This window comes from Rana temporaria, chromosome 6 (assembly GCF_905171775.1).
Source record: "Rana temporaria chromosome 6, aRanTem1.1, whole genome shotgun sequence".
NCBI lineage: Eukaryota > Metazoa > Chordata > Amphibia > Anura > Ranidae > Rana > Rana temporaria.
Genome location: NC_053494.1, coordinates 175,016,228 through 175,043,739, shown reverse-complemented (window position 1 = coordinate 175,043,739; position 27,512 = coordinate 175,016,228). Strand labels below are relative to the sequence as shown.

Below are 27,512 nucleotides of genomic sequence, written 5' to 3'. Positions count from 1 at the left end.
AAATGATTCTAATAGCTATGAGAAACTGAATAAAGATTTCCTGAGCAAACTTGGGTCAATGGATTTCCTTTCAAAACTGATACTATATTCGTAAACTATGGAACTTCAAAATTATAAGGTATAAGGAGAGACAGAGTAGAAAAGAAAAGTGAAGAAAAGTGAAGAAGAGTAAAGAAGAAGTAGTGGGGAGGGGTCCACCGGGTCGGTCCAGAAGTCACAGTCAGATCTGTATGATTTATTATATATTTTCATGTAACAACGCTGAAGAAATTACACTGTGCTACAGTGTAAAGTAGTGAGTGTACAGCTTGTATAACAGTGTCAGTTTGCTGTCCCCTCAAAATAACGCAACACGCAGCCATTTATGTCTAAACCACTGGCAACAAAAGTAAGTACACCCCTAAGTGAAAATATTCAGGGCCCAAAGTGACAATATTTTCTGTGGTTACCATTATTTTCCAGCACTGCCTTAACCCTCTTGGACATGAAGTTCACTAGAGCTTCACAGGTTGCCACTGGAGTCCTCTTCCACTCCTCCATGATGACATCATGGAACTGGTAGATGTTGGAGACCTTGCGCTCCTCCACCTTCCGTTTGGAGACATGCTTGGTCAGTCCATCACCTTTACCCTCAGCTTCTTTAGCAAGGCAGTGGTCATCTTGGAGGTGTGTTTGGGGTCGCTATCATATTGGAATACTGCCCTGCGGCTCAGTCTCCGAAGGGAGGGGATCATGCTCTGCTTAAAAAAACAAAATAATTGAGCGCACTCCCAATGTGTACCTATACATGATAAATACTGGGGGGGGGAGGAGGAGTGAAAATGAAATGACTAGAGTCCAGGAAAAAGGTTGATGGATGTACATTAGTCCATAACACTGTGATGGTAAAACTTTGCTAGATGGCAGCCAGCTGTGAGAAGTGGTCTGTATAGCAAAAAAAAGAAGGAAAAGCGGCGCCTTCTAAGCGTAGCAGATGAAAATTTATTTTAAATAGCAATGATTTAAAAAAGACATACTCACAAAACGAGTATTAAATAAGGCATGAAGACATAAAGGTTGTCATCTGCGGAAGTCCCGGTAGGAGCAGTCGTCACTCGTGCTGAAACGTAGCTGTATCCTTGCCACAAGTGGCAGCGACAGCGGGGACCGAACACTCTCGGAACCAAAGAGAAGGGAGCTGGTTTCCACGGTGTGCTGCAGTTCTTACGTCACTTCCGGGCGCGGGAGGATGCGCGCGTTCAAGACATGCGTGTCTCTTCATCAGGCATTGTCGTGGCCATTTTGGTGAAGGGCAATATAGCCACTGATCGGCCCGCCCATTACACTCCTATTGGCAGGATCATTGTAATGGAAAAACGAATGCCACCCACAGCAAATACATAAAGTAATGACCCAAAATAATTAGATCCCATAAGCGGCCAGACTAATAGTAAGGAAAAAACAAATATTTACATAAACCCATGGTAAGGGGTAAAGATTATCCTGGCAAACATAGATGGGAACACACAATATCGCTCAATACGAGGCACGCATGGACAGAGCCACAGGCTAGTTATGAATACAAACTATATTATCTGTATCATGTCATAATTATGTATGAGGTTTGTGTTGCAGATTTGCAACAATATGACATCTGTATATGCGCCTGTGGCTCTGTCCATGCGCGCCTTGTATTGAGCGATATTGTGTGTTCCCATCTATGTTTGCCAGGATAATCTTTACCCCTTACCATGAGTTTATGTAAATATTTGTTTTTTCCTTACTATTAGTCTGGCCGCTTATGGGATCTAATTATTTTGGGTCATTACTTTATGTATTTGCTGTGGGTGGCATTCGTTTTTCCATTACAATGATCCTGCCAATAGGAGTGTAATGGGCGGGCCGATCAGTGGCTATATTGCCCTTCACCAAAATGGCCACGACAATGCCTGATGAAGAGACACGCATGTCTTGAACGCGCGCATTCCTCCCTCGCGCGGAAGTGACGTCAGAACTGCAGCACACCGTGGAAACCAGCTCCCTTCTCTTTGGTTCCGAGAGTGTTCGGTCCCCGCCGCCACTGCCGCTTGTGGCAAGGATACAGCTACATTTCAGCATGAGTGACGACTGCTCCTACCGGGACTTCCGCGGATGACAACCTTTATGTCTTCATGCCTTATTTAATACTCGTTTTGTGAGTATGTCTTTTTTAAATCATTGCTATTTAAAATACATTTTCATCTGCAACGCTTAGAAGGCGCCGCTTTTCCTTCTTTTGTTGATCATGCTCTGCTTCAGTATGTCACAGTACATGTTGGCATTCATGGGTCTGGAAGCACTCACACAGTCCCAGACTGTGACACTCCCACCACCATGCTTGAATGTAGGCAAGACACACTTGTCTTTGTACTCCTCAACCTGGTTGTTGCCACACACGCTGGACACCATCTGAACTAAATGAGTTTATCTTGGTCTCAGCAGACCACAGGACATGGTTCCAGTAATACGTGTCCTTAGTCTGCTTGTTTTCAGCAAACCGTTTGCAGGCTTTCTTGTGCATCATTTTTATAAGTGGCTTCCTTCTGGGATGACAGTCATGCAGACCCATTTGATGCAGCGTGCAGTGTATGGTCTGAGCACTGACAGGCTGACACCCCACCCCTTCAACCTCTGCAGCAATGCTGTCAGCACTCATATGTCTATTTCCCAAAGACAACCTCTGGATATGACGCTGAGCACGTGCACTGAACTTCTTTGGTCAATCATGATGTGGCCTATTCTGAGTGGAACCTGTCCTGAGTGGAACAATGTGAAAGAAAAAAACAATGCTGGGACATGCTCTAGAGAGAGGAAGATTTAGGGTGAATATTTGGGCCACACCTGGATATACCCTTTGAATGGATCTAGGGTGGCAAATATGGAAAATAGAAACATATTGTGAAGAATAGTAACACATTTGCCTTGCAGCACTGAGGCCCCTGGTTCAAATCCCAGCCAGGACGCTATATCCATGGAGTTTGCAAGTTCTCCCTATGCTTATGTGGATTTTCTCCAGGTACTCTGCTTTCCTCCTACACTACAAAGGCATGTTGGTAGGTTAATTGGCTCCTGTCTAATATTGGTCTTAGTATGTGCATGTGAGATAGGGAACTTAGATTGTAAGCTCCCTAATGGCAGGGACTGATGTGATTGTACAGTATATAAAGCTCTGCATAATAAATAAAAAAATGATTCCCTCTTGAAACAGTAAAACTAAATTCCACATTGTTTATTTCACATTACTGTTCTGTGATCTTTTATGGATTATGTCAGATTCCCTTTAAGAGCCTAATGCAACACACAAACAACAAATGCAGAAAAAGTTATGTTTAAATCATTGTACTGGCCAATTTAAATTCAAAATGTTAATGCTAGTAATTATAAAAATGTTGACCTCTGTTTTGAACACTGTTATACAAGTCCTCATTAAATTCCCATGTCTTGACTCTGCACCATTATTGTGTACCACCAAGAACGGCTGGATTTATGCTTTGGTGTGCGTGTGCAAAAATTAAAGGACATTTCAGTCATTTCTGCCCTTTGATCAGGTTTATTTTATCCCTGCCAAATACAGTTAATCTCTACTTTAATATACATCAGCCGAGATCATGAATTAGAAAATGAAAAGTCTAATTAACTATTTAACCACCAACTGCTGTACTTTAGGGCAAGTGTACTGTATACGCTGTCACAAAAAGAGTTATTTGTAGCCAGTGTCATGGCCTTAGCACAAGCTAACTTGTTGAAATGATCTTTCTTTCTGATATTACAATTTTACTAAACCCAGGACCCTGCATTCACTATATCTGGTCTCCCACAGTACACAGAACGTGGGACTGCAATAGTTTTAGAAAATATAAACTGCAAAATACCTTTTTTCATCGGCAGTTAGAGCAGTCTTGTGACTTTTTTCAGTAATTGATTAAAGCTTGTAGGAGGAGTTTTCATTCTCCCCTGATCCTCTGTCTGGACAGTGCCGATTGGCCCTGTGCTGATCACATGCACTCTCCCAAGAAAAAAAACAAATTTTCTAGCAATACACACCAAACTGAGCATGTGCAGCCTGACTCCTAGGGCTTTGTTCTACCAGTAGATGGGTTGGAGTCAGTTAAAGAAAAGGAGAATCAGAGATGCAGGAACACACAGCCTTTCTACAAAATGCAGGTGATTAACCCCATTCCACAGTGAGCATAACAAGCATGCTTTACTGCATATACAGACTGATTTTACTGTTGTGGGTTTAGTAACACTTTAGGCCAGTGGTCATGAACCCTGTCCTCAGAGCCAGCTAACAGGCCAGGTTTGAAAGCTAACTGAAATACATCACAGGTGATATAATTTGCTGGTCAGTGATTGCAGTATTGTTGTCTGCAACTCCCCAAGGTAATACATAAAATCTGGCCTGTTAGTGGGCCCTGAGGATAGGGTTGATGACCACTGCTTTAGGCAATAGGCTCAGATGACTAAATTATAAGACATGTATTATTTGCCATACTGATCCTTATTTTCATCCATGTGATTGTTATTTCCAGCTCCTATTGGCTCCCATTGCTGAAAATAATAATTACAGTATGTCAAATAATGATTGATGTAGCCTAGTAAATTGGGCAGAATTATTATCCCTATTATTTGGTTTCCTATTTGTGAGAACCAAATGCAAGTTACTTTGAGCACAGAAGAATATTTAATCCATCTGGGATTATAGTAAGAGCTGCATCACAATGCCATTGTATTTGTGTTATCGCCTTTCCCTAAGTAAATTGGGCACCTCCACAAATGATGTGCACAGTAAAAGTTCCACTGTTTTTCCAAGGTTCATCAAAAACCACCAGTGTAGAAGTGTAAAGCCTCGTACACACGACCGTTTTTCTCGGCAAAAACCAGCAAGAGAACTGCTTCTTGCCAAGATTACCGTTCGTGTGTACGAGGCATTCAGGTTTCTTGTCAGGAAATCTGGCCAGAATCTCGACGAGAAAAAAAAAAAACCTGCTCTCTTTTTTCTCGTCAAGATTCTTGTCGGCCTGTTTCCCGACGACAGGTATACTTACCTGTTGCCATGGAAACCCGCGCATGCTCGAAATGACTTTGACGCATGCGTGGTAGCTTCCGCGTCATAGGTAGGATGAAGCAAGATGGCAGCGACGGCATCGAATGTGACGAGCGCATGCTCGTCGTATGCGATGACGTCACCGCGTTTCGTCACATCACGTGACTTCATCAGAGGTTCCTCAGAGAACCTCTGATGAAGTCACGTGACATGACGCAACGCGTAAGGTAGACGTGACCGGAAGTGACGCGATACCCTGACCGTCCACCGGAAGTGCCGCTGTTTGGCGTTTTTAATCGTTTCTTTGATGTAAGCACATTTTATCTTCATTAAATTTCTTAAAGTGCTTACATACTTCACGATGAGAGTTTTTTATCTTCATTTTTGTTCCTGGTAACATTTGTGGCCGCTTGTGAGCTGACTCCACTGTGCCTGTCCCTGCACTGCTATTGTACACAGAGAACGCCCCTGGATTCCACTCCAGCACTAGGAGGATTTCGTGGACACGCATTATCCATTGACTGGAGGGAACGTTCCTGGATACCATCCCAGCATTTGGAGGATTTCGTTGACACGCATTATCCTCTAACTGGAGGTAAGCGCTCTGTGAGCTCAATCATTGTGAAGTCTCATCTAGATTGTCTACATTGATGTCCAAGGGCAGAAGCTTTTACACAAGTTGATTCATTTGATTTATACACTTTGGACTTTATTCACATGTTTTGATGCATTAGTTGCATTTGTTTTATGTTTTGGACTTTAATTTATGGTTCACAGTTTTTGCCATTTTTTTAGTTCACCTATAGATGTTATCAGTCTGTTGACTGTCTTTATATTCACTTTTAGATTTTCAGTTTGTGCTCATCACTCCCACTTTATACATTTTATTTGTTGTTAGCACAATTTAGATTTGAGCAGCATTTTGATTTTTTTTCACTGGTCACTTATCATTTTCACTGTTGGCTAGCGCTTTAGATACCCACTTTCTTTGTTTAACAAACATGTCATACTTACCTGCTTTTTGCAATGGTTTTGCATAGAGCAGCCCTGATCCTCATCTTCTCTTGCTCCTGTCCCCTCCCTCCTGCCGAGCACTCCAAGAGCAAACAGCTTGCTGTAGTGGCACCCGAGCAGAGCCGCTGGTCTGCGTGTCCATTCAGATACAGAGACGCAGATCGCCCCCACCCCCTCTCTCTTCTCATTGGCTTTCACTGCTGTCTCAGCCAATGAGGAGGGAGAGTTCCCAGAGAGCCAGGGCTGTTGTGCACATCGCTGGATTGCAATGGGGCTCAGGAAAATATTTGTGGGGGAGGGCAGTGGGGCTGCTGCACACAGAAGGTTTTTTACCTTTATGCATATAGTGGATAAGGAATCTTTAGAACCACTTTAAGTCTGCACTACAGGGAGCCCCCGAGTTACTAACACAATAAGGACTGTAGGTTTGTTCGTAAGTCGAAGTTGTTCGTAAATCGTAACACTGCATTTGTAAGTGTAACTTCCGGTCGGAACACTGCATTTGTAAGTGTAACGTCAGCCTGTGCATGAATGTGGGATGTTCCAGGCACTTGTTATGTTAGCTGGGGCTCTTCTGGCCATGCAATACATGTAGTACTGCAGTGTGGGGTGTGTCCGGAGATGCTCGGAGGTATCCAGGACCAGCGTGGGGCACAAGTGGCTGGCATTTGAGGCCGTTCGTAAGTAGGAGTCATTCGTAACTCGGGTGTCGGTAACTCGGGGACTGCCTGTACAAGACTAGCATGTTAAAACCTGCCACACATGCAGTGGGCTGTGCTGGGACAAGGTCATCCAGTGCCTGGGGCAAAGATGCCAAAAGTGCACCCCCTCCTCTGTGATGTACATACCCATTTGTTGTACCAAAGCCCGATGTGTGCACCCAATGTACATGTCCAATTGGTATAACACCGTAAAGAGGGTAGGGGTCAGAGGTGTGTAACATACCAAGTGCAGGGGTCAAAAGTATTGTACAGAGTGCAGATATGGCACTTTTTTGTAAAGCAAGTTTTCTTTTACCTTCAAAATATATATTTTCTGATGTGTTTTATGTAAAGTCTAAATAGTGGAGCTAAAATGTTTGGATTAGGATGGAAATAGAGAACAAACTGTTTTGGCAGACCGTCTTGTTGATAATGAAAAATATATATATATATTTTCATATTCTTAAAAAACATTATAAATCCCTTGTTTCCCTTTTTATAAGTGTTTTCAGCTGCATAAGAGCTGGGGGGAGGAGAAACAGCAGAACATTGATCTTCCCAGTGAAAGGCTGTGCAGGGGGGGGGGGGGGGGCAACTGACCACGCTGTGCTCCTATGCTTAATGTGATCAGTTTTTAATAGGAAAGCAGCAGGACTGTCAGAATCACCAGGGATTTCCCATAATGGAAGTAACTATATAGAGAACAGAAGACTTGTTCCTACAAGTACATGGTTCAGCAGGCACATATCAACAATTTGAAATGTTGGGTTTACATACTCTTTAAAAAAAGAAGTATGGGCTTGTTAAAAAAACAAACATTTATACTCATCTAGGCGGATGTAGCATCAATCCGATGCTGCATCTGTCCCCCGCTGGCTAAGACTGGGAACCAAATGATCAAATGCTGCTGATCACTCAGTTCTCAGTCTTCAGTGAGCTGGCAGCCTGTGACTGTCAGTCACCAGCTCTCTGCTCTGCCCCTCGAGCGCTCACTGGAGTGCTGAGCTGTGGAGGGGGTGAGAGAGTCTGGCTCAGGGTCTGAGACCCTGAGCCAGCTGTTGATCTGGGTATTCAGGCGGATCCTGACCACATGGGCAGGATCATTTCAGAGCCTGTACCGACTCTGAAATGTCACAATTCAAAAATAATTTACTGGATGGTGAAATTTCTCTGGAAACTCAGCAGATTCCTGCAACAGAATTCCTAGTTTCAACAAAATGACACGGGCCTCGACGGAAGGGTATCATTTACTATTTTTGAGGGTATAATTATGGACATTATAGGAGCAGGCAGGAGTCTTGTGACACCATGGGTATAGATGCAAAGGCAAGCAGAGCTGATTATGTCCCCAAGAGAAAGTAAGACACCATCGGTTGATTCAGTGCACCAACATTCACTCATAGACATGAAATCATCTTTAATTTCTACAGTAAACAGAGACACTAAGAAATATACCTGGAGGTATCAATTACTTAAAGAGATTGTAAAGGTAAATAAAAAAGAAATAACAAACACGTCTATATTTACCTGCTCTGTGCAATAGAATCACACAAAGCGGGTGCGAACCTATTCCCTTTCGAGTCTCCCGCCGGCGCTCCTGGTCCCTCCCCTCTATCCTCGCTGCTACGCCTATTGACACAGACAGCGGGACTCGGCCCAACCCCCCACTCCCTTGTCACTGGCTTTGATTGACAGCAATGGGAGTCAATGGCTTCTGGTGCCTCAGCAAAGCCAGCAAGACCCATAAGTGAGGGGAGAGAAGAGCCACAGACGTGCACAGCGCTGGATCGAACAAGGGCTCAGGTAAGTAACAGGGGTGATGAGGGAGGAATGCTGACACCTAAACATTTTTTACCTTAATGCAAGGAATGCAGTAAAGAAGAACTAAAGGCAACTATAGGCATTGCTTCTCATTTTGGATTAAAACTTAAAAATCGCCATCATTGTCCCACTGGAGATTTCCCTTCACTCCCTGTCCCATAGCCTGCAAATTAATTGCATTCATTGGGGACCCCCAGGTCACCAGAATTAGTGTCCCCATTGGATGATTTCCCCTCTATTATTTTTCTGGGGACAACCCAAAATTTGGGATTTTCTTTTACTTTATCTTTCTATGATAATGGTGAACAGGAATAATAGAGAAAGTGTATCTCCAAAACTGGGGCACAGACAGTAATAAAAACTGACAGGCGTTCTAATCCTTCTCCACTCTATCCAAAAAAATAAAAAAATAATTGCCTTTAGTTATACGTTAAGGTTAAAAATATTTAGGCTTTACAACCACTTTAAGGGTAAGAATACCACAAATGTAAAAAATACATAAAAAGAATTATAAAATACATTGGTACACATTTATACATTCTATAATATTTATAGATTAGGTATTTTTCCATCCATAAACTTCCATGTCTCTGTGACATATTACATCAAATGTCATTATGTGAGTATTAGACAACAAACACCGGTGCTGACATGTGCAATCAAAATTTAGCTCTGTTTGTTTAATGAGTACAATAATACGGGCACAATGCAGCGCAGGGAACTCTCAACCTGATCTGCCTGGCCTCAATTCAATCACTATAAACAAACCACATAGTTATTTTTAGCTTCCATCATACAATAGATTTTATTAGGAAAGAAAACACCTGTAGAAACATGGATAGTGTAATGAAATGTATGCCGGTCTATTTTTAAACAGCAATTTCAAAGAGTAAGTAGGATCATGCAATGTCATGCTATCACAGGATACCATATGCACAAATCAGAAAGACTACTATAGTTTTGGGGTTATCATTTTTCAAGTTGCCAGGATTAGCAGGGCTCTCAGAAGGCCTTTGCACTGTACTGCTGCTTCGTACTAGTTCTACAACCTACCTTCCTCTGATGCAATGGTTCCTATAGATTGAGGGGTAGATGAACATGAATGTATATTTTTCAAGATATTAATGCTGTGCATACTGAGACCACAACAGAGGATTGTATAATTGGACTACAAAGAAAATGTGAATGGTGCAGCATGAAATCTTTGGGTTGGAGAATCACAAGCTCAAAGTTATTCATGAATTCCAAGATACCAGCAATAGTGTTGGGCAAGCGGTTCTTGACCAAGCATAAATTTAGCCTGAACATCGCCCAATCGGCAAACTCCCCAATTTGAGGGGCGCTCAGTGGGATGTTTGCCGCCCCTGCAGTGTGCCCCACAATTCACTGTGTGCTGCACAGTGCATAATAAGCCCTGATTGGCTGAAGCAATGCATCTGACCGCTGGTATGGAAAGAGGGGGGGGGGACCACACTCGGGATTACACTGCAGTATCCTGGTAAAGGTTACTTACCTTGTCCCCAGGATCCTGTGACGTCCCCCCCACTGCGTCCTCCACCAGATCCTCCACCCAATTCATCAATGTCCCGGGTTCCGTTCCCTGCGAGCGTCACGATACACATACAATACCCTGTAATCTGTAAGATTACATTACTGTATCAAATCATTTCACTCCCTTTTGTCCCTAATGCCGCGTACACACCATCACTTTATGTGATGAAAAAAAACGACATTTTTAAAAACGTCAATTTAAATGACCGTGTGTGGAGGAAAACGTTGTTTTATGTCTTGTGAAAAACAACAAAAAAAAATTGAAGCATGCTTCAATTTTTTGTGTCGTTTTTCAAAACGTTGTTTTTTGTTTCACAAAAATTGACCGTGTGTAGTAAAAACAACGTTTAAAACAATGTTTTTAAACCCGCGCATGCCCAGAAGCTAGTTATGGAGCGAGCTTCAATGGAAAAAAGTAGAGAACGTAACCTCGCTTTGCTAGAGCATTGTGAAAAAATGATGGTGAGAAGGCAATGTCGTTTTTGAAAATGTAAGTTTCAAAAACGTTGTTTTTTACTTCACAGAAAATGTCGTTTTTTTCCATCACATAAAGTGATGGTGTGTACGCGGCATTATGCTTTGTCCAGTGCCCTGCCTGCACTTTTATATTATATATACTGTTCTTTCGGCCTGGAAACTTGAAAAGCGGTTTTAGATTAGCTAGAAATCAGCAATAGTGAATTAGAATCACTTGCAGAATTGAGCGATAGTGATTCGTGGGGAAATTCAACTTAAGACACTGAAAGTAACGTCATCAACGATTCTGCGACTGAGCAAATATCAGTGTTTTTTTTATTTGATTACATTATTGAATAAAATGTATTATATTATTATTTTTTATAATTATTTATAGTTATTTATTATATTATAATTTATGATTTTGTGTTTCAAACGTTATCATACCCGGGATGTCTACTAGACTCTTGTTTGGACAGATTTAGGTCAGTTATTCCTAAGAATTACAGACCTACAATATAAAACACCAAATTTCCATGCAAAACAATCATACTGCCAGGGAGGGTAAATTTCATTTTTTTTTCTTTATATATGTCAGTTTTGCTGCAGCAGCTTCTATACACAGTACAGATGCACCACTTTACAGACAGACTTATGCCTCGTACACACGATAGGTTAAACCGATGAGAATGGTCTGATGGACCGTTTTCGTCGGTCAAAACCGATCGTGTGTGGGCGCCATCGGTTATTTAACCATCGGTTTAAAAAAAGAAAATTGCTTTAATGTTTAACCTGTTGATTCCTAACCAATAGGTCAAAACCGATCGTTAGTAGGCACAACCATCGGTTAAAAATCCATGCATGCTCAGAATCAAGTCGACGCATGCTTGGAAGCATTGAACTTCGTTTTTTTCAGCACGTCGTTGTGTTTTACGTCACCGCGTTCTGACATGATCGTTTTTTTAACCAATGGTGTGTAGGCGTGACGGATCATCAGTCAGCTTCATCGGTTAACCGATGAAAACGGTCCATCGGTCCGTTCTCATCGGATGGACTGATCATGTGTACGCGGCATTAGGGGACCCCCAGGCACTATATTTAAAGCAGTTTTTATTGTTTCACTTTATGCATCATAAATCAATACTCATCTAAAATGATATTTTTTTAAGAAAAAAATTCATTGGAAAATGTCCCCCAGGGCAGTACCCAGGCCCCCATACCCTTTTTATGGCCAATAATTTGCATATAAGCCTTTCAAATGTTTCACGTTTGGGTCCCATATACTTTAATAGAGTTTGTGTCTCGGGTCCGAACTTTTTACATGTCCCAGAGTCCTAGTGTGAACCGAACTGGGGGGTGTTGGGCCTAACTCTAACCAGCAACCAAAGGGCTTTACACAATAGTGAGGCCCAGTGTACTCAAGCATTGCCAGAATGAAAAATGAACCTTGGCATGCACTGTATGTATTCCATGCTAATGTTTCAAGCTTCACTTAAGCACACAATTTAACCGCATCAAGAGTATTCAGTGTAGATCTAAGTTCTTAAAAAGATATCTAGTCTCTAAATAAGGATATACATCCCAATGCCATTTTCTAGCAAGTAGGTTAAACTACAGTACATACAGTCATGGCCAAGAATATTAGCACCCTGCATTTTAATCAGATAATGCACCACTTTGCCCAGAAAATTGTTGCAATTACAAATGTTTAGGCATTCTCGTGTTTATTTGTTTTGTTTGTATTGGTATGACACAAAAAAGTAGAGAGACAAAAAGCCAAATTTGACACATTGTCAGTAGGTGTGACAATATTATGGGCCATGACTGTAGACCTGCAATCCGAGTATCGAAATAGACTTTCTTTTTTTATTATTAAATAAATTACTGAAGTATGCTTCGGCCCTATATATAGTTTATGAAAGAAGTTTGAAGGAGTTTGTGTAGTGTACCAAAGAGGCACAGACTCAATTTTGTATGTGTGTGTTTGCATGTGATTATATCACAATCAGTTGTATACAGACAAAGCTATCCATTCTTTTCGTCAAATACATATACAGTAGATTGCATAAGCCATGGACACATCTTTCTTTACATGAACACTAAATAATCACATCTTTATATACAACACAAATTTTGAAATCACATTTTCTAGTCATATGCCCGTACAGATGCGTAAGCGTGCATTAGCGTATACACACGTAAAATTCTTCATCTTTTTCTCGCTACCAGTGTTGCAATTTACACAAATGCATTTGTATATACGTGTGTATAAATGCAGATGATTGCAAATTACTGCATTCAAATGTTAAATTGTCTCTTTTTTTTTTTTTTTATGGCTTTGAATGCACCGCTGCATTATGGTTCCTTATGCCCTGTACACACAATCTGAATTTCCGATGGGATAAAATCCGATGGCATTTTCCGTCACAATTCCGTTCAAGCTGTCTTGCATACACATTGTCAGACCAAATTCCAACCGCCCAAAATGCGGTGACGTAAAACACTACGAAGAGCCGAGAAAAATGAAGTTCAATGCTTCCGAGCATGCGTTGACTTGATTCTGAGCATGCATGATTTTTTTCTCCGTCGGAGTTCCACACAGACGATCAGAATTTCGGATAGGATTTTTTTCCATCGGAAAAAAATAAAACATGTTCTATTTCTAAACTCCGACGGAAAAAAGTGTGATGGGTCCGAAACACGGTCGGAAAATCCGATAAAAAAATTCCGTCTGACTTTTTTCATCGGAAATTCCGATCGTGTGTACAAGGCATTCCACAGCTGTGTGCATTGTACCATACACAACAATGCACCTGTGTTCAGATGCTTAAAAAAACACTACACGGCTACAAATACAGCATATTTTTTTCCATTTGCGTGCTAGAGGCCCTAGTGAATCCACTCTGTTACTAAAGGAATAGAGAACGTTTGTATAATGAGGTAAAGCTTAGCAAAAGAAACCATGTTCACTACAACCTTCCAAATCATATGCACTATGTGTGTTTTTATTTACCTTTGCACGTAATTTGGTATTTTAACTGAACACGTCTTCGTCTTATATATACTAAGCTGAATGAACATACATTTTTCTAAGTGAACATCCTGTACTGCTTTAGTAAATCAGCTCCACTGCATAGTATTTCAATGTCAAGATCGACAATGTTAACATTGTATACCTCTGCAAATGTTACATTACAGAAATACAGTTCCCATAATGTTGCCTTTGACAAGTGGATCATGTAAAGACCAGTAACAGGCTTATTAAATAAAATAGTGTGATTGTGCTGGCATCTCACAGTAAAGTCAGCTTATTCATTGTTCTCTTCTATAGTGGTTAGTGCATTTCTATAAGCTGCGGTGAGCCCTATTAGCCTCAGCTCCACAGCTAGTGACAGCTTAAGATGTCAACACTTAGCAAATACATCTCCTTACTTGATGTATGTTACCTCTGTGTGTGCTCATGACCTACAAAATCATATTGAAATAACTGGGTATGGTTGTCTTTATATTTAGGTATAATTGCTGGTTTTAGTTAGTTATTGCTTGGTAAGATTTTTATACGTTCTTTAGTACATCTTTTGTGCAGCAATATAACGCCCCTAGATGATTTTGGGCTACCTTTAGACAAAAACTTGGCCGTAAATATTAGTGTCCTAAATGGTCACACAAACCTGACTGCATAATCTCCTCTAAATTCACCAACGGCTATGTATTCTGAGTGCCTGACTATCTACAATGCAATGATGATAGCCTGACGTGTGAACAGTAGTTCATGCTTTTGTTGGATAAACAGGAACAATTTGATCTCTCCAAAAATGTGATCTTCCCTTAAAAATATGCATGCTATGGTGCCAAGTAATAACAAAATGATGGGGTTGATTTTACTAAAACTGGAGAGTGAAAAATCGGGCACAGCTGTGCTTGGTAGCCACAATTCACCACAATTCTGCCCACGATTCCAGAATCATGGCAAAATGCGGGACGCGTTTGCGATGCCATCATTTCTTAATGGCACCCCAAACATGGTGCGATTGATTGATTTTGCGAGGGACAAAAATCGCAACACCAAACGCTCCTGGCTCTGTGCCAAGATTCACTACATGAGCTTCTTTGGAGCATTTTTGGGGTAGAGGGAGTCCCATTCAAATGAATCTTTAAAAACACTCCACTAAAAAACACAAAAAAGCTAAAAAAAAATGCTGCACTATGCTCAGGTGTGAATGGAGCCTTACCTTTGAAACACTTGACCCTTCCTTTTAGATTTTAAGCTCTAATGAGCAGGGCTCTCTGATTCCTCTTGTATTGAATTGTATTGTAACTGTACTGTCACCCTCCATTTTGTAAAGAGCTGCACAAATTATTGACACTAAATAAATCCTAAATAATAATAGTAATAATATTATGTATCCTGGAGTTCCATCTTTCTGTCCTATGGTAGCTCTAGTCATATGGAAGAGTCAAAGGGTAAAATTAAATTGTACTGGCTTATTGCAATTATTGCCCCATGATTAGACTAATGCCCTGTACACACAATCCGAAAATCAGACGTCAGATCTTCCGACTTTTTTTCACTTGCTAGTCGCAAGTAGAAATTGAAGAGGTTACTAAAGTTACGAAAGTTCTTGTACGACAGAATAAAAATGTAGAAGTGATGTAATGTGTTGTAGTGTATTTGTCTTGTATTTTCGGACAACAACTGTACTGATTATCCGAAAATTGTACAATTTGGTACGAATTTTTTTTCTTGCGTGTCCCATTGGATAATATTGGATGAACTGTTATGATTGGCTATTGAAAGCTGTGTACTAACCGTCAGATTATAGTACGATCGCTTCGAAAGTGGTATTTTTCCAAACAAGATTTATTAAAAACGTTTTTTTTTAACATACAGGGGGTTATTTACGAAAAGGCAAATCCACTTTGCACTACAAGTGCAAGCTACAAGTGCAAAGTGCACTTAAAATTGCACTGAAAGTGCACTTGGAAGTGCAGTCGCTGTAAATCTGAACGGTAGATCTGAAACGAGGAGAAGCTCTGCTGATTTTATTATCCAATCGTGTGCAAGCTAAAATGCTGTTTTTTATTGTCCTTGCATGTCCCCCTCAGATCTACAGCGACTGCATTTCCAAGTGGAGTTTTTTGTGCAATTTCAAGTGCACTTTGCACTTGTAGTTTGCACTTGTAGTGGAAAGTGGATTTGCCTTTAGTAAATAAACCTTTAGTAAATAAACCTAAATCAAGCATAGCTGTATACATTCAATTTATTGCAACATTCAGTTGGATAAAGGTAACAGGTACACCAGTTGAAACAGGGAAAAACGCATATGTGGTGTCCATGGACCGCGCACCCCGAAAATGCATAAACAAAAATGGGAAGGTCCCCCAGTGGGGTTTTTTAGCGGCATGATGTTCTGGATAAATAGAAGTAGTTGGATAATATTGAAATTAAAATCTTTACTAGGTTTCAACATTACAGTAAATTATACAACATGGTTGGAGCATTTTTTAAAAAGTGTAGATAAAATACATATAGTACACTCTGATTATACATAATTGAAGAAAAGGTACACCAGTTTGCCTGCCTAGGGGCTACCAGTGCCCAAAGTCAAGGAGGCTGTAGGTTTCAAGCAACTGATAATGAACATCAAATAAATGGGTTAAGCCCAAACCAGTAGGTAAGAAAGAGGGTATTTGAAGTGAATCTGGTATTTTTCGTACGGTTTTCAGATTGTGTGTATGGGCCATAAAGGTGTCTCTCTGAGATGCCTACTTTAGATATCAGTCAAGCAAGGTACACTGTCACTTTTTTCTGCATGCTCATTTTGAATATTTAAAGATTATAATTACTTTACATGTATAATATTAAAATGTCCTTTTTTTCTAAACAAAAAAAAAATAATACATTGGGGATGAATTACTAAATGCAAATAAGCTGTTTGCTTTGCAGGGGAATTTTCTCTGAGCTTAGTGAATATGATGAAGCTTTGCTGACTTCCATCATCCAATCATGTGCAAGCATAAATACAGTTAACATTTTTTACCTCCCTTGCTCGGATTAGGAATTCTTTGCAAAGTGAAGTTCCACTTTTTTCTCTAAGCTTAGGGAGAATTCCCTTGCAAAATGAATAGCCTACTTGCAATTAGCAAATCAACTCCTTTGGGATTGACTAACTCATTACCAACTGTTTACCTAGCCAAGTAAAAGAGGTTTATGTAATTTTGTTTGGATAATTTGTTTGTATTGTTTTAACGTTGTTTGCATAAAAAAATAAAAGAGGTTTTAAGTATGTTCATTTACCCAATCATGTTTAAAAGAAAAGGCAGAATTTTTGTTAGCACATGATTGGTTAATTGAAGTGAACTCAGCTTCATCTATTTTACTTAACTCGTTGAAGCTTCACTTTGCTAAGATAATACTCTGTCCTTTTAGTAAATCAAGCCCAATAACTTGGTGATCAGATCCGAAAACGATATCAAACTATCTAATCTATTCGGATAGCTCTGCAAACTTAACAAAAAATAAATAAAAATACCAGTAGCTATCGTAAAGAGTTGTTTCAATGTTACAAGCATACAGTATAGCACACACACATACTGTCATGCAGCTCTTCATACAAGCTTTTCAGTTCCTGCATTCTATTCTGGCTCACAGTCATTAACAGAACAAATCACACGCAGTGCCCTACCCTTTTCTGTAGCAGCAGTGGGGTGATAGCAGGCAGGGTCACTCTCCTCGCATACAGGCTCATGTTTGCGCTGCATACAGCAGTTTACACGGGGAATAATAGTCCAGGATATGCCGTCACGTCAGATAGTGCCGAGTTGTACAGCACAGACTGAGGGAAAAAAAATGTGATCCTAACTTCACTCAAAGCCAATTAAAACTAACCGTGGGAGAGCACAAACACGCAGCCAATCACAGGTTTTTCAAGGCTTCCCTTTTGTCCTTGGAAGCACATTCTGATACATTTGTTTTTAATACTTAAGAAAAGCAGACAACGTTCACTGAAAAAAAAAAAATCTTTAATTTCAAAGCCACTATTGTCAGATTAACACAGAGCGTGCTGTGTTTAGGCAACTGAAGAAGGCTTAGACACGTTCGTGAATGTTTAACTTTTTCGAAGGAATTCAACTTTTTGCTGATTTGGGGAAATTCAGCAAGGAGCTAAGTGAGGGAGGATCTCGGGCCTCATTTACGAGGCCTCGTACTCTGCCATTAACAAACCTGCTATTATATCAATTTATATGGATTTATAGGACATTTCTAAAAGCATAAAAAATGTTCACTGAACATTTACCTGCATTCAGTTTAGCTGCATTTAGCAAAAATACAATTATGTGGGGTTGATTTACTAAATAGACTGTGTACTTTGCAAGTGCAGTTGCATCATTTTCCTCAGAGCTTAGTGAAGGTGGTAAAGCTTAAATTTGCAAAGAATGCCCAATCAGGTGCAGGGAAAATTAAAAAAAAAAAAACAGCATACTTGCTTGCACATGATTGGATGATGGAAATTAGCTTCACTCTATTTATTAAAGGGGTTGTAAAGGTTTGTTTTTTATTTTCTAAATAGGTTCCTTTAAGCTAGTGCATTGTTGGTTCACTTACCTTTTCCTTTGATTTCCCTTCTAAGGGCCAGATTTACATAGAAATGCCCAGGCGCAGCGTATCAGAGATACGCTACGCCACAGTATCTTACCTGGCTCTAATCCAGGAAGATTTTGCGCCGTAAGTTATGGCGGCGTAGTGTCTCTCTCGGCGCGTAATTCAAATCGGCGGGCAGGGGGCGTGATTCTTTTAAATGAAGCGCGTCCCCACGCCGATTGAACTGCGCATGCTCCGTATCGAAATTTCCCGCCGTGCTTTGCGCGAAATTATGTCGCAACGACGTCACTTTTTGAACGTCGACGTGACTTACGTCCATCCCTATTCACGGACGACTTACGCAAAAAAAAAAATCAAATTTCGACACGGGAACGACGGCCATACTTTAACATGGCAAGTCTATCTATACGCCACAAAATAGCAGCTTTAACGTTACGCTGGAAAAAGCCGACTAGAGAATGCGACGACCGCGTGTACGTTTGTGGATCGTCGGAAAAAGCTCATTTGCATACTTGACGCTGAAAACAACGCAAACTCCACCCAGCGGGCACCAAAGTATTGCATCTAAGATCTGAAGGCGTACGAAGCCGTACGCCTGTCGGATCTTACCCAAATGCCGTTGTATCTTGGTTTGAGGATTCAAACTAAAGATACGACGTGGGAAATTTGAAAGTACACCGGCGTATCTACTGGCGTACTTGCTCTGTGAATCTGCCCCTAAATGTTTATTTTCTTTGTTTGAATTTCTCACTTCCTTTTTTTCCTCAGTAAATTTCACACCATCATCCGAGCTTACTGAACAGCTTACTGAGGAAAAACAGAAAGTGAGAAATTCAGACGAAGAAAACAAAGAAAAAAAAACATTTAGAAGGGAAATCGAAGGAAAAGGTAAGTGAACCAACAATGCACTCGCTTAAAGGAACCTATTTAGAAAATAAAAAAACAAACCTTTACAACCCCTTTTAGGCTTTGGGGAAAATTAGTGCAACTGCACTTGCAAAGTGCACAATCTATTTGCCTTTAGTAAATCCACCCCCCCTGTGTGTCCAGGGGCAGATTAGATACTCTAAAGCATCGTACACATGATCAGATTTCCGTTGGACAAAGCGTAGGACTTTTGTCCAAAGGGTGTTGGCCGTGAACTTTTATTGCATACAAAAGGCAAAGAATTGTCGTCCAACAAACACAAAGCTACATGTTTTTTTCTTTTCAATAGATTTTTATTGAGGTATATATGGAAACAGTATAACAGGTGCAGCATGAACAAATGTTTACAACTCTGTTGAAACGACATTACATGCAACATGAGTAACACATATACAGCTTACAGAATCCTGAGGAATATGATTGATAGCATAGCGACCTTTGCCAGTATCAGAGGGAGGTGAGGTCTCCTCAATCCCAGCTCCCCTAATGGGATCAAACTGTGCTAGGAAATGAGGGACGCCACCCCTCCCATAGTAGATAGTTTCTAAAACATTTGAGTTCTGGTTGGCCAGCAAGAAGCGGTAGCGTAGGGAAGGCCAAACCTCAGGGTGTCTTTTTCGGAGCTCTATAGCTCCTAAAGCTTGTGGCTAAGCTAAGTCTATGGCTGTACCTGTAGATCCAATGTAGCCAATAGAAAGATAGAGAAGATAGGAAAGATTATAAGAAGAAAAAGAGGAAGAGAAAGAAAGACGATAACAAAGCATTGGGTGAAGGTGTGGCGCTCGCTCCTTCACAATCAACCAGAGGAGTCTGCAAGGGCCAAGGAACAGGATATGTATTTGGCCCAGGGTTCCCAGACAGCATTGGTTCTGTCAACAGTGTCCAAGAGAATGCTGACTGTTTTCTCCTGTGCCATAATCCAAGAGATCTTTCTTTTAACTAACCAAAATGAGACCGTGGACTGTTTCCAAGCACGGGCGATCGTTAATTTGGTTCCTAGAAGTATGTACTTGATAAGGTTGTGGGCCAATTTCAGAATACTAGGGATAGAGAAGTTTAGTAGAGCATACTGAGGTGTTTTTGGGATGGGTAAACCTGTAATTTTCCTAATAATATGGAAGATTTTGTTCCATAGGCCCCTGATTTTGGGGCAATCCCACCAAATGTGCAAAATGGAGCCAATATGACCGCAATTGCGAAAGCACAAGGGGGATGCGTTTGGGTAAATTTTAGATATTCTCAATGGGGACCATATACCATCTCATTAGGATTTTCATATTGGCTTCCACCAGTGCTATGTTGAGAACGCCTTTGGAGGCAGCTTCAGCAACATTATGCCACTCTGCTAAACTCCAAATTTGTTGTAGGTCAGTCTCCCATGCTAGCATAAAGAGTGTTTTGGAGTCCGCCCTAGCCAGTGCTCTGTAAATCACTGTTATCCTCCCCCTCTGCTCCATGACCTGACCACACCACCATTCATAGTCCGTGATAGAACGAGGAGAGTGTTTGGAGGGCCCTAGAGAGCGAATGAAATGGGAGATTTGCTGAAATCTAAACCTTTCCGCCCTTGGCAAATCCAGTTTGTTGGTACAGTGAGCCAAGGTGAGAGGGCCTGCCGGGGTGACAAAGTGTCCAATCCTGTATAGTCCTTTATCTAGCCACCACTGGAAGGCTGTGATGTCCAGACCAGGAGGTAAAAATGGATTTCTGAAAATGTGGGAGAGCGGGCACCAGTAAGAAACCAAGTGTGGAGTATTTTTGACGGAGTCCCATAATGTTAAGGAGTGGGAAAGTGTGGGAGCCATGATAGCCGGTCTGGCCTTGGGGACACCCACTCCGCCCTGATCTTTACTGCGATACAGTGTCCCTTTGGCAATTCTGTGCCCCTTTGATCCCCATATAAACTTTATAATCTTTGATTGGAAGTTCCTGAGATGGTCCCTGGGGATGGGGATAGGTAGTGATTGGAAAAGATAAAGAATGCGAGGTAAAAGGGTCATTTTCACAGAATTCACCCTGCCCAGCCACGAGAGGCCCAGTTTGCCCCACGATAAGAGATCTTTCTCCAGTTTGCAAAAGATCAATGGGTATTTAGCAGAGTACAATTTGTCTATATTGGCAGTCAGATTAATCCCCAAGAATGGGATAGCAGTTTCGTTCCACCCAAACCTAAAGTTGTTTTTAAGTTGTGAAATCGTGTGTGCTGGTAAATTAACATTAAGGGACAAGGATTTTGCGTAGTTAACCCGTAATCCCGAAGCTCTGCCAAAGTCATCGAGTACCCTGCAAATATTAGGTAAGGAAGTAACTGGAGAGGAGACAAAGAGCAAGAGATCATCAGCGAACTGAGCACATTTGTGAGTCTGTGGTCCACATTTCACCCCCTGTATATCAGGGTTATCTCTGATAGAGATGGCTAGAGTCTCAAAGACTATGGCAAAGATCAGGGGGGACAAGGGACATCCCTGTCTTGTATCCCGTAGAATCGGGAAGGAATTCGATTGAAAGCCCTGCATTTTAATTTTAGCTTCTGGAGTGGAATAAAGAGCACCTATTATGTTCATGAAAAACTGTCCAAAACCCCAGTTTTGTAATGCAGATACCATAAAAAACCAGGAGACGGAATCAAACGCCTTTGTGAAATCTAGTGAGAGCAGGAACCCCTGTTGCTTGGGACCCCTGTCCCATCCAGAGCGCAAGAGCAAAACCACGTTGATTGCTCTCCTGATCTGATCTGGGCCCTGCGGCCCTGGTATAAAACCCACTTGATCCTTGTGGATGTAAAGACTAATAAAGTTGGAAATCCTGTCAGCTAATATTTTAGTGAGGATTTTGAGATCATTGTTGATCAAAGAAATGGGACAGTAATTGGATCTGCAACTGGGGTCTTTTCCTGGTTTGGGGAGTACTGTTATAAATGCCGTGTTCAATGCCTTATCGAGGGGGCCTCCAGATCGGAGATGATTAAAGAATCAGGCCAAGTATGGAGAGAGTATTGTGGAGAAATGCTTATAATACGGTACAAAGAAGCCGTCAGGGCCCGGGGCTGAGTTAGGTTTAAGGTTTTTAATGACCTGCGCTACTTCCTCTGTTGAGATTGGTGCCTCTAATTCATTCCTGTGCTGTGCACTGATCTTAGGAATGTTCACTGATCCTAAGAAGGTGTCAATGAAGTCAGGGGAGGGTTCCTTCCCTTCCTTGCCGTACAGTTTGCAATAAAAGTCATGAAAGGCTTCCATGATCTTTTTGGGGTTCTGTGTGAGTAGGCCATTGTTCAGTTTTATTTTGGGTAAAGTGTAGGATCTAGTTTTAGGGGTTAATCTCTGTGCCAACAGAGTCCCTAGTTTGTCTTTTTGGTGATAGAACCGTTCGCCGTCCCATCTAAGGCTTTTCTCCGCTATGGCAATAAGAGCCAAGTTTAGGGCCGGGGCATGCCGAATCCAGTCTTGCAGCAGAATTCGAGGAAGGTTTGTGTTTATGTATTTTGCTCAAGGAAGAAAATTCCTTCTGTAGCCTGTCAATGTCTATCTTGCGAGCTTTGTGTAGCCTAGAAGAAATTTGGATTAGTTTACCCCTGATTGCTGCTTTATGTGCTGCCCACAAGGTGGACGGGGAGATGCAGTCCACAAATATTCCTGAATATCTCTTTTGATTTCGCTCACATGAGTTGGGTTGCTGAAGATGGAGGCATTAAGTCTCCAGTTAAATCCTGAATGCTGTATTGACCTCTTGTTAAGTGTCAAAAGGAGAAGGGAATGGTCCGACAAGGCCGAATCTCTAATGGCAGACCCATGCACCAACGGTATATGTTTTTGCATCATAAAGAAATAATCTATTCTGGAAAAAGTATCATGGGGGTTGGAGTAATGCGTCTAGTCCCTCGCTTTTGGATTCATTTCCCTCCAGATATCTACCAGCCCGTGGTGGTAAAGTTGTCTAGCCACATTAAGACTCTGCCTGGTAGGACGAATACGGTCTTTACCGGACGAGTTTTATCAATTCCCGAATGAAAGGCTATATTGGAGTCTCCCCCATAAATGACCAGATGCTTATACTGCTTGCATTTAAAACAAAAACATATTTTATGAAGTATTTATAATTACAGAGCTAGTATAGCTAATATTATAGCTTAGTATATGTATCCCTGTCTGGAGTTCAGCTTTAAAAAGCAACAAAAATTACCTTAATTTTTTTATTCTGATGCATTTTACCAAAATGGAGACATTTTTATGAAATTTCCAATTTTTTACAAACACTTTGGGGACAAGTTTTATTAATCTTTAATCATGATATTTATGAGAGAAAAAGACAATTATTGAAATGACATGTTTTATCACTGCTGTCTTATATTCAATAATGCACCTTTTTTTTAAAGACAGAAATTCAGTATAATATACATAAATATACATAATTAGCACAATGCAAATGCAAATGGTCAATATGAAAATGAACAAGCACAGCCTACAAATGTTCTAACTTATCTACTGAGTAAATGTGTTGACATTTTTCTTATTTGCGCATTTCACTGGAAAGTTTCCATGTAGATTTCTCATGAGAAATTGAGGATGCAAAGTTACACTTACAGCTTACTAAGGACTTCAATTATAAAAAAAAAATTGCATGGGCATTCGTTCAGCCATTCTGTATGTACTCATGTGTGAATCTGAAAAAAACAATTGTTCTTTAAGCTATACTCTCTTCTGAATAAATGTTGGTCTATTATGAGTAGTAAAATGCCTCATTATGTCCAATAGAAGAGTATATGAAATAGATACATCCTTGTGGCAAGAGATAACAAATTTAGAGAACGTTTGTAGGAGTTAACCATTGGTTACATTTATTTGCTAATTCACTATAGCGTTTAATTTGCTACATTTATTTGCTTAATCCCTCCAGCGTTCAATTGAATTGTTGCATTGCATCTCTTGTTAAAAAGATGTACTGTATGTATTTCTTTAGCTCCTCAGCTTCATCTATTGGCCATAATGTGGTATTTTACTACTGCCCATAATGAAACAATATTTATTCAATAGAGAAAATAACTTAATTAAGATTAAATGGCTATTTCAGGGGGCCTTAGAACTCTTTTAGCCCCGGTAAATCCTGGTGTTTTGGTGCAGGCGCCACAACCTGTAAAACTCTACAAAAAAACTGAAAGCTGCTGCAGCTGGACTGTGTAATTAGGGGTTCTAGGTACACAGGGTGAGAGCCGGAGGTGGTGGCCCGGGTTTCCACCACGTTCTGGCTGACAAAAGCCCTGGGTGCAAGGGCCACATGAAATGGCCTGGTGGGCCGGATTCAGCCAGTGGGACTTGTGTTTGACACATGTATCTTAGAGTATCTTTTTTTTTTAATCAGATTTTATTTTTTAAAGTTTTATATCAAATTAACAAACAACAACAAAAATCAGGGTGGAATCAACATTCTCAACAACCACATCTAGTTTTCCCATAATATGCACAGAAACTCAAAGAGCTATAATCAAAAATATTCAGAGACTTTCAGGAATAATCCGAAGTGTTCAGAGATAGCCAAAAATACTGCTGGGCAGGTAAGTTATACATCTTTTGTGGGTCTCCTCCAAAAAAAAATGGAGGAACAACCATAACACACCCCTAGTATTTATCAGGGATTTAAATTACAACACAGTGCATTAATATATTTTTTCCAGATCCTTTCAAACTTCCAAAAAATGTTGCGTTGGACATAGGTATGTTTGTAATAATATGCAATGCAGTGATGGCAATCCTTGGCATCCCAGATGTTTTGGAACTGCATTTCCCATGATGCTTAGCTACACTGCAGAGTGCAGGAGCATCATGGAGAATGTCGTTCCAAAACATCTGGGGTGCCAAGGTTCACCATCACTGCCTAAAGCCTTGTACACACGATTGGATTTTCCGACAGGAATTGTGTGATGGCAGGATGTTGTCGTATAATCCGACCGTTTGCCACCACCGTGTCACTCTTGGACCAAACACTAGATGATATACATGGGCTCCTGCCCTCCTCAGGAGCACCTACTAACAGGTCCCATACTTTCAGGGGGCAGATCAGATCTCCTCAGAGCCCCAGGACATTACTGTGCTTTTCTCAAAATTTGCTGAGATGCTGGACAGGGGCTTAACACTGACCGCAGCCAACCACCTCTGACATTAAAGCAGACTTACAACTTATTGGCTCTCGCATTGAAAGCATTGAACATAAAGTGGATGCCACGATCGATCGAGTGAACCAAAATACCGATCGTTTTCAAGAATTGCACGAACAACTAGAGGGAGCCATGGCAAAAATCGATGACCTTGAAAATAGGTCCAGGAGACTTCATTTTAGAATAAGAGGACTGCCTGAGTCTGTCACGGATGTCCCTGAAGCAGTACACTCACTTATCAAGAACCTCCTTCCTGACATCCGTGCTTACAAATTAGAGCTTGACCGAGCTCATAGTGCCCTGGGACCTCCCCGCCAGGATGGCCTCCCGCGTGACATTGTGGTCAAACCACACTATTATGATGTCAAGAAAGAGGTAATGAGAAAAGCCACCCCACACATGCAACTTATGGGGCATTCAATCCAAATGTATGCGGACATTTCTCCCCTCACCATTCAGAAAAGGCGGGCACGTAAACCCCTTTTGACGGTTTTGACACAGAAGAGTGTTAAATATTGGTGGCTTTTCCCCTTCAGCCTGAAGTTTGAATACCAGGGCAAGCCCTTTAGATTCTCCACTTTTCAGGAAGGGGAACAATTTCTGCAGAAAATGGGATTACTTCACAAGGACCCACTCTCTCCAATGCAGACCTCTACGTCCAGCCTGACCAAACGTCTGCCACCATCTAGCCCCCTTACCTCCCTCTGGATGAAGCCCAAGACCAAGAAAGCTAAGGAAGGACTACCCCCATGATTTAGAGGAGCTCCCTTCCCTCTTTCTAAACACACTTTTCTCTGAGTAGGGTCCCACCTTGACTCCCAGACATTTAATGCCCTACTGGATTTTTACACTGGTTTGCTTTAAAGCCTTATTGCCTCTTCGGCTACCCGGGCCCCTCTCCTCTATAGCTTTCTCCACCATGTTAATGTTCATCTTGACTTTCGCAGATTTCATGAAGACCCTCCTTTCTCTGGCCATGACACATCCGGAGGAGCCCTGGGCTCCCTACATGTAACCCAGGTTAAACCGACAGGGTGTTTCCAGTATATCATACGAAGTGAACTTCAGCTAAGCCGGAGGAACATGTCTTCAGACTGACTTTCCCCCATATATATATATTTTTTTATAATTTTTTATTTATTTTTTGACCCAGGACCCTGTCACCGAGCACCTGGAGGGAACTTTCATAGCCCCATCTCATCAATGCACGTATTAGTGCAGAACAGTAACTACCCTTTGGGCTTCCCTCATCCCCTTCCCCTGTTTTCTGTTCGATTTTCCCACCCGGTTTCCCATTGATGGTTCGCAACCAGCTTCACAGATCACAGTCACATGTTATATGTTACTTTTCCTCTCGCACACCACAAATTCCTTGCTCACACCCTGATTTGCCTTTGGTTTCTGAATTATCTGTTTGAGTTTTTACGGGGCAGTTTTTACGGATTGTTTATGCTTTTAAATTTCTTTGAAGTTATAATTTAGGGGTGCGGAGGACGGAGCGGGTCCAATGCACCTCCTTCCGTACTCTGAGCCCTTAACCGTTTCGTTTTTTCCGCTCCCAGTTCGGAACTCCCCCACTTGATGGGGGACACCATGATTGTTTCTCCGACTGAGGCGGATCTGATTCCTCCTCACCCCTTCTACCATTTCTTTTCACTGTCCTTTCTTTCTTTCCTATATTTCACCTCTCTAATTTTTCTTTCAGTGACGGATGTGGTTTCGCTCCTTTGTAGGATCCGGTTGGATGTCACAGTAATCCTTTTTGCAGCTCGAGCCCTGGAACTGACTGCGGCTATGAAGGTAGGTGGTCGGGTGTCGCCGGCGTTTACCTCAGCTCTGCTCCATGGCTGATCCCTCCACACATAGACCCGCTCTTCGCATTGTATCTCACAACGTACAAGGCCTCAACTCCCCGGTGAAACGCCGGAAAATTTTACAACATTACCATGACCTACAAATAGATATACTCTTCCTGCAGGAAACGCACTTCCCTAAGTCCTATTCTCCTTCCTTTATTCACGCAAAATTCCCCAGTTTTTACCTAGCAAACTCAGACAACAAGACCAAAGGAGTGGGCTTGTTTTTCTCTCACAAAACTTGGTTCTCCCTGGTTTCTGAATTTAAGGACCCGGAGGGCAGATTGTTGCTGGTAAAGGGGCTTATTGACGACCAACTCTATTCCTTTGTCTCGTATTATGCCCCAAATAAAGGGCAGTCAAATTT

At 41.3% G+C, this 27,512-nt stretch overlaps 1 protein-coding gene across 3 annotated transcripts in view; it reads right to left on the bottom strand.

Annotated features, from left to right (window-relative positions):
- The window catches only part of GRB14 (growth factor receptor bound protein 14), a 97,662-nt gene extending 80,150 nt beyond the window's left edge, over positions 1-17,512 (bottom strand). The window contains exon 1 of one of the 3 annotated variants that reach the window (XM_040357851.1): positions 17,295-17,512. In XM_040357851.1, coding sequence (XP_040213785.1) covers positions 17,295-17,357 — 63 coding nt within the window. In that variant the 5' untranslated portion in view covers positions 17,358-17,512. The remainder of the gene's footprint in view (positions 1-17,294) is intronic. The other 2 variants (XM_040357850.1, XM_040357849.1) reach the window with 2 other exon arrangements.
- Between the last annotated feature and the right edge of the window lie 10,000 nt (positions 17,513-27,512).